Below are 8,245 nucleotides of genomic sequence, written 5' to 3' on the forward strand. Positions count from 1 at the left end.
AACACCACCATCAGCAACCTCTGTCCTCCTCTCACTGGGTCGAAGACAGTGACGACGGTGTCATCATCGTTACAATCATCGTTAACGTCATCTTCATCATCATCACCATCACCAGCATCACTGGCGTCAGCGGTGGTGACAAAGTCATCCAAATCATCCAAGCCATCACTCACCATCACCATTTCCACCACCAACAACACCGCCACCATCATCGCCAACAATGCTGCTGCAGCCGCTGCCGCTGCCTCCTCCTCCTCCTCCCTTGATTCCACACCCCCAGCCAGCACCACTGTTGACGCCACCACCACCACCACCACCACCTTTACCACTGTCACCGCCACCACTAACTCAAGTAGTAGTAGTAGTAGTAGTCCTACTGTTGCTACCAACACCACCATGTCAACAACAGGGACTCTCTGCGCAAATGCTGCAGCCCCCGTCTCTTCCGGCATGGAAGCTGACTCTACCAACAACAACAACAACAACAACATCACGCACACCCCTCCCACTACCACAATCAACCCCTCCACCATCTTCACCACCTCCACTGTCTCTACGTTCACTTCCACCACCGCCACCACCACGGGCACCACCTCCGTTGCCAGTACATCACCAATTGCTGTGGTGACCAGCCAACTGTCGCTGTCGTCACCGACGGCGATGGCAGCAAACAGCCAAGATTCCTTCACGCCACCTGCCCTGCAATCCCCACAGAACAGCACCTTCCCTATGTCACCGCAGGCCCAGTTTCCCGACCCCGTGCATGATCTGCCCCCCGAGTTACTCCAAGCCGGTTGGCGAAAGTTCTGGAGCAAGCGTGAGAATAGGCCTTACTTCTTTAACAAAATCACAAACGAGTCCTTATGGGAGATGCCAGTTTTTGGCCAGGTAAGCAGCTTTCTTTTATTTTTTTATCGCCTCCAAAAGGCTTTTGTTACTTCATGTTTTCCTTCTTTGCCGCAATTATCAGTTATCAACATCATTACTTAACATCCATTTCCCCATGCTTTCTACAGCAGGATGCCTTTCCTGCCACCAACCTCTACTTATTTCCATACAAGGTAATATTTCCCAGTGATCAGGCATGTTTACACGGAAGACTGGAAGAGGAGACAACTTGTGTGATGGTGTCGTTCATTTACAACTATTACACAATGTCAAGACAAGGAGATAGTAACACACACACAGACACACACACATGTATGTACCCTTATACCTCAGTACTACAGACTAAAAGTGGGGAATATCAGTCCGATGAAGCCGATTGTCTGTTGGTACCAACACTGAGGTTAGGATATGTTAGGAGTGACTAATATCAACAATTACATTATGAAAGACAGAGGAACAAATAGAGTACTGTACTTTTAATGAAGCCCACAATCCAGTCTGACAGTGCAAAGGACCTGTACACTGTCAATATATTCTTATACTACAGTAAATTCAATATTTTAAAATTTTAAATCAGACTTACCTTGGGTGGTGAAGAGGTGTTGTTGATATGCTGTGATTTTGTCCACTGTTTCCAAAATCTGTTGAATGAAGCTAGTGTCCCCCGACTGTCTCCCGTGCTGGTGGCACATAAAAAGCACCCACTACACTCTCAGAGTGGTTGATGTTAGGAAGAGCATCCAGTTGTAGAAACTCTGCCAGATCAGATTGGAGCCTGGTGCAGCCTCCTGGCTTGCCAGTTCTCAGTCAAACCGTCCAACCCATACCAGCATGGAAAACAGACGTTAAACGACGATGATAATGATGATGATGGAGGTCCATAGTACTGAGGTATGAGTGTCTATGTGTGTCTATACATGTTTATATTTTTATATTTTTATAGAGGATATGAGGAGTCTTTGTCTGGAGGAGGATCTTTATTTGTCTTCTTTTTCTGCAATTCATTGTGTAATATGTTCTTATTTATTTTCCTCCCATTTCTTCCCAGCTGGATCCTTTGACTGACCCTTTAGGAATCAGCAGTCCTTCTTCCAGTGGGATGGTGTCCCCAGTTGGCCAGGCCCCTTTCAGCAGGTCAAGCAGTATGGAAGGGCCGTTGCCTTCGTTGCCAGTCTCTGGTGAAAAACGACGAGCGAGTTCAGAGTTATTTGCAAGTCCAACAAAACGCATGACTTTCACTTACAGGTGAGACAACCCTAAACCCTATTCTCTCCTTCCAACACATTCAGGTTATTCAAACCGATTTCTTTATCAATTCGCATTGTCTTCAGTGAACCATTCAGCCATAGTCCAATGACTGAGAGTAGTAAATGGTGAAAGATGAAAGATTTAAAATATTTCTTCTGATCCTTGTGGTTTTCATTAATGTGTAACTGACCCTTATTTTTCAATCCCTATGCTTAATCGTCAAAGTTTCCATCCACAAGTGAACGTCCCTTATTTTCGGCCCCTGCTAATCAATCATTGTAGTTTTCATTAACATGTAACAGACTCTTAATTTTTTTCTTCTCCTTCTGACCCTTGTCACCTTGATTAATCTCTGACGGATCCTTATTTCTAGCCCCTACTGGAATTTCGATATTGCCTCGAATGCAGTGATGTACGAGAGGGCCCCGTGTATGCTGCCTCCAGTGCTGCCTGAGATTGAACTTCTGCGTGCCCAGTTGGTGGCCAAACTGAGGATGAACTACAAATGCTTGTGTAAGACAAGAGAAGGTCAGTAGAAACCCTTTCATCACCTGGCTTCAAATGTTGTTGTACACACACACACATCATCATCATCATCATCATCATACGTCTGTTGTTCATGCTGGGAGGCTGCACCAGGCTCCAGTCTGATTTGGCATTTTTTTAATGGCTGGATGCCCTTCCTAATCCCAGCCACTCCGAGGGTGTAATGGATGTTTATATGCGCCACCGGCACTGGTGCTATTTGCATAACACTGGTATCTACCACGACTGTGATTTTGCTCAGCTTGATGGGTCTTCTTCTCAAGCACGACGTAATGCCAAGGGCCTTGGTCATTGCCTCCACGAGGCCCAACACCTAGCTCCTAATGTATAATAATAATAACATAAATACTAATTTTTGAAATAAAAGTATTTCAATTAAAATACAATTGAAACGAATTTCTTGTCTGTCTGTTTACAATAGATATACATTTTTACCAGTTCCTGGCACCAGTGTCGCCTTCCTGGCTGTCCCAGCGTTGCCTTCCTGGCTGTCCCAGCGTTGCCTTCCTGGCACGTGAAAAGACATTCGAGTGAGGTCATTGCCAGTGTTGCTGACTGACTCCTGTGCAAGTGGCACGTAAAACACACCATTTTGAGCGTGGCCGTTGCCAGTACCATCTGACTGGCCCTCGTGCGGGTGGCATATAAAAGCACCCACTACACTCTCGGAGTGGTTGGCGTTAGGTAGGAAGGGCATCCAGCTGTAGAAACTCTGCCAGATCAGATTGGAGCCTGGTGTAGCCATCTGGTTTCACCAGTCCTCAGTCAAAAAAATTGCAACGGGGGTGATGCAGAGATTGAAGGGAAGAGCAGGATGAGTAAAGCAATGTCTGTATTCCAACACCTTCATCTGATATAAAGACTGACCATCAGTGAAGAAATACTCGTTTATTGTTATACCAACAGCCATCTTATGCCCGTAAAACTTAGAAGACTGAAGATCTCTCAGTGGCTGGACGTCTTCCATCGATGTTGCCTATGTTCAATTCAGGACAACTCTTACTGGGACAGAGTGAGAAACGAAGATGTGACGGGAAGTTTGCAGGCCATGTTGACTAAGGGGCAGATACAGGCTTACTGGCCGTGTGCTACGATTTCCGCAGGAAAGACATGCTACCATTTTGATGGAGTGGACGCCGGGTGGATTAAAGAGACCAAGTGGAAGACCAAGAAAGACAAGGAGCAGTATATTCTGGGATGAGATGATAGAGGTGGGAGTTGGCCTCAAGTGGAGCCTGGAGAAAGACAAGCAATTGAGATGTCTTGTGGTTCAGACAGCACTGGAGAATCCAGTAGCTAAGGGTGTTGGTGTAGAGAAATTAAGAGGGGTGGGGTAACTATCATGTTTGAGATTATCTCCGGTTATCTCCCTTCGCATGACAAGCTCAGGATACAAAGTATATGGGCAACCTTTTTTTTAGAGAAGCGGACCGTATGAGACATGGTTCGTCATTAGGTGGGCCACACTACAAAAAGGCAAAAAATTCAAGGTAATTTTTTTATTTAGATGTATCATTCAGGAAGTTTCATGGGCCTCAGGTTGTCTCTCATATATTAGTTTTAAGTCTGTATCATCATCATCATCGTTTAACATCTGTCTTCCATTCATGCATGGGTGGGACGGTTGACCGGAGCCGGCCTGGTCTTTTTTTTTTGGCAGGATTTTTACAGCTGGATACCTTTCCTAACCCCAACCACTCTTCAGAGGGGACTGAGTGCTGAGAGCCTGATAGCACAGGCAAGGTCATTTTTGGCAGGTTTTTACAGCTGGATGCCCTTCCAAATGCCAACCACTTTATAGTGTAGACTGGGTGTTTTTTTACATGGCACCAGCACTGCTAGTTGCAAGACAAATAATTTGGGAGGGGGCAGGGGCTTTGGAGGAGGTGATTCGATGTCAGATGATGCAAGGTTAGAGCATGACGGAGAAACAGAGGCAGAAAGAGGTGTGATGCTGCAGAGGAGGGACATGGTTACCCAGCCAGAGAGAGGGAGAGAAGAGAAAGAGAGGGTGGTTTGGCTATCATTTCTGAGTGACTGCAAAGACCTGTCCTTGGTTGCTTCTGTGCTGATGTGTGCGACATGAAGTGATATGTGTGTGTGTGAGTGAGTTTGTGGTGTGTTCTATGTGTATGTATGTCTGTGTTGTGATGTGATGTGTGCATACTCAGTGTGGTGTTGTGTTTTGTGATGGTGAGGTGCCCCAGGAATGTGAGAAGCAATGCCTCTTATTCTACACACACCACATTGCAGTGTTTCTGGTTGTGTTTGCAGATATCGACGCCCCCAGTGAGTCGTTCAATCGCTGGCTGATGGAGCGGAAAGTGTGTGACCGCGGAGCCGACGCCATGTTGCCATCCGATTGTAACAGCGAAGTGTCCCAGTCGATGTACCGTGAAATCATGAACGACATCCCAGTCAAGCTGAGCAACCCCAAATACTCAGGTGACGTCAAACGGCAGCTGGTCAACTACGCAGAGGCAGCAAAGAAGATGATCGAATCAAGGTAAGTTTAAATCACATTGATGGTCGTTGTTATTGGAACAGAACTATGATTAAAGACATTCCAGATATGACTATCACTTTTGTCTTTTGTGAATGAACAAATGAATCTAGTCTTACATCATTCACCATGTCTTTCCATATATAAAATAGTAAAATAAAAATATATTAAGTTATTGAAAATCTAGGCCTATCATATTTAAAGTCCTGAGATATTGTATGTTCTTCACCTTTGTTGGTTTATTATCATCCTCATTGCTGTTCGTGTTGCTCTGTTCCCTGAGTGTCGTCACTCTCTACTTACAGGGGTACCAGTTCCGAAAGCAGGAAAGTGGTGAAATGGAACGTCGAAGATATGATAGCTTGGCTGCGCAAACCACACTCCAGTACATTTGAAGATTATTTGGTAGGTATAGACCCTGGCTTGTGCTGTGGCTGGTGCTGATGATAGAGTTGTGTGCTGTGCTGATGTGTGCAAGGCCCGAGAGATGAACTGTGTAAACAACATTCCGGTGCCTTTTATGAGTAAAACCAGTAGCTAGTGGTTAGCATGTTGCACTCACAATCACAAGATTGTGTTTTCAATTCCTACACTGGGTGGTGCATTATGGTCTTGAGCAAAGCACTCCATTTCATGTTGTTCTGCGGGTGGGAGAGTGACAGAATCGTTGGCACGTTGGTAATGATGCTTTACGGTATATCTTCCAGTCTTCTACATTTTCGGTTCAAGTCCTACCTGCCCAGAGAAGGCAATGGGCAACCACTCCAGTATTCATCTTAGCCATGGAGTACCAAAGTTCCAGTAATCTATTTAATTGAGGCAGGGGAGGGTACAGGCCCGTCCCACGTGGTATTGAGAGAGTGCTGAAGAAGGTTCACATGCATAGGATATGCCCAAGGGCAGACCACCACCGGACTAGATAGGGAGGGGTGGACTTTTATCTCTGGTGTGATGGCCATGTGGTGTGGGGTAGGAATGGAGTGTGGTACCCTGGCTTTAGGATCCGAAAACCAAAGTACCTCATAAAAAAGCTTTGGTATGGGTGCTGGTGCCATGTAAAAGGTACCCAGTACACTCTGTAAAGTGGTTGGTGTTAGGAAAGGAATCCAGCAGTAGAAACCATGCCAGTGTGGAAGACAGACGTTAAATGATGATGATGATGATGATGATGTTTGTGAACATGTCAATATTATAACTGTGTTGTCTGTTGTGTATTTGTATAATAATACGACTGTGTGGCATAATAATTGTGTATTGTGAATATGTGTGTGTGTGTGTGATTTCAATTCAACTATTCAGTGTCTAATCTCTCTTTTTTTTTCTTCTCTCTCTCTTTACATTGTTGCTTTACCACCACCACCACCACTAACAACACTGCTGTTGTTGCTGTGTCCAGGAGCGCTTGGCCCACCTGAAACGCCAGTGCCAGCCTCACCTGACAGAGGCAGCCAAGATGTCTGTGGAGGGTATTTGTGCCAAGATGTACCACGTGTCTTGTGAAACTGTCAAGAAACTCCATGACAAACACTGGGAAATCCTTAAGGAACACGGAATAACTGGTAATATATATATATAATCTCCACATAATTAAATCAATGGCTAACTAGCCCAATTGACTTGCTTCTTCTTGTCTTTGTTTCTCCATTCTCCACATGATTATAATTATAAACTGCGGTTTAAACAATAAATTACCTGCCTCTGGATTCCTTCTAACGAAGACGGTACCCACACAAGTAATCTCCAGGTGTGCCTGCGGATTTAACTATCCCCTGGTTGCTTAGATACTTCAGACTACCCCTCAAATATTGAAGCAATCCTATGATTTACCTATATACATATATATACATATATAGTCTGCTTGAATCACTGTCTGATATATAGAAATGTTTCCAAGTATTTCTTTTTGTAAATCCAAAACAATAAAGGTCTGTGGTATTATAACAACAAGAACCTGGCATCAACAAGGGTTCCAGTGAAATTAATGTGCAAATGGCTGAGTACTACACAGGCACTTGTACTCTTAACATATTTGTCAGGGAGATTCAATGTGACACGGAACATTACTAAGCTGGCCCTTTGAATTAGAGATGCAACTCATTTTTGCCAGCTGAGTGCTACTGGATCAATGTGGAATATGCTGCTGAGAATCTAACTCACAACCACTGGGCCATGCGTCTTCATGGATGCGAAATGATGATTCTATTTCCGTTCTGCTGAACAGTTTTTAGATGCCAAATTGCATCAAACCGCCTTTGATTCTGTGAAACAGGCATCTGATTTTTAAGGTTATTTAAATTAAAATCTTCCATCTAAAATCTCATCTTATGTTCCAAACTTGGGACTTTAATGACAAAGATATTTTAATTTTACCAAATTCTTCATTATTTTCAAAATTAATGAAACAAAAGCAGTGTTTCAACAGAAATGTGGTCCCAAAGGGTTAAAGGTTTAAATGAAATATAGTCCCAAAGGGTTAAATAAAATATAGTCCTAAATTTATCAATTTGTGAATTTGTTGCTTTGAAATTATATTTTATCAAAACGATAATTTGTAGGGATAGGGGACAAATGACGGGAGTCGAAACTCACAGCAAATCATTTCAGAAGGTAAACTTCAGAGTTGCCTCCCTTGAACCACACCCGCTTTGCAAGATTCAAGAGCTGTGAGCGGCAGACGGACAGCTTTGGTTTTATTTATCTCGAAATAAAATGGTGTAATAACCTTTTTGAAAGACACCCATCTATTCTTTTAAGCTTTCTTTCCCTTTTTATTTGTGCTTGTGTGGAAAATATCCCGTATTTTCCTCTGTGTGAATGTGTGTGTGTCTGCCTTGGTCACGATAGGACGGCCATCATATAAATATAGACGCATGTAATACAATTTTTCTGAATTATCAGATTTTGTTTTTTATATGCTAGACAACTGGTTTTAAATTGAATTTAATATTCAATTTATCCCCCTCAGTGTATAAATATAAATTTTAAATAGTTATGTTCTCTAGCTGGCAACATCTACTGCAGTGAATTTATACTCTGCAGAACTGTTTCCGCAATCTTGCG

At 43.6% G+C, this 8,245-nt stretch overlaps 1 protein-coding gene across 1 annotated transcript in view; it reads left to right on the forward strand.

Moving 5' to 3' along the window:
* Positions 1 to 8,245, forward strand: part of LOC106878158 (mRNA (2'-O-methyladenosine-N(6)-)-methyltransferase) — a 28,879-nt gene that overhangs the window by 11,437 nt on the left and 9,197 nt on the right. The window contains exons 3-8 of the mRNA XM_052978046.1: positions 19 to 888; positions 1,937 to 2,133; positions 2,510 to 2,664; positions 4,957 to 5,188; positions 5,491 to 5,590; positions 6,582 to 6,744. Of these exons, the coding sequence (XP_052834006.1) occupies positions 19 to 888; positions 1,937 to 2,133; positions 2,510 to 2,664; positions 4,957 to 5,188; positions 5,491 to 5,590; positions 6,582 to 6,744 (1,717 nt within the window). The remainder of the gene's footprint in view (positions 1 to 18; positions 889 to 1,936; positions 2,134 to 2,509; positions 2,665 to 4,956; positions 5,189 to 5,490; positions 5,591 to 6,581; positions 6,745 to 8,245) is intronic.

Source organism: Octopus bimaculoides, chromosome 30 (genome assembly GCF_001194135.2).
Source record: "Octopus bimaculoides isolate UCB-OBI-ISO-001 chromosome 30, ASM119413v2, whole genome shotgun sequence".
In the NCBI taxonomy this organism is placed as follows: Eukaryota; Metazoa; Mollusca; class Cephalopoda; order Octopoda; family Octopodidae; genus Octopus; species Octopus bimaculoides.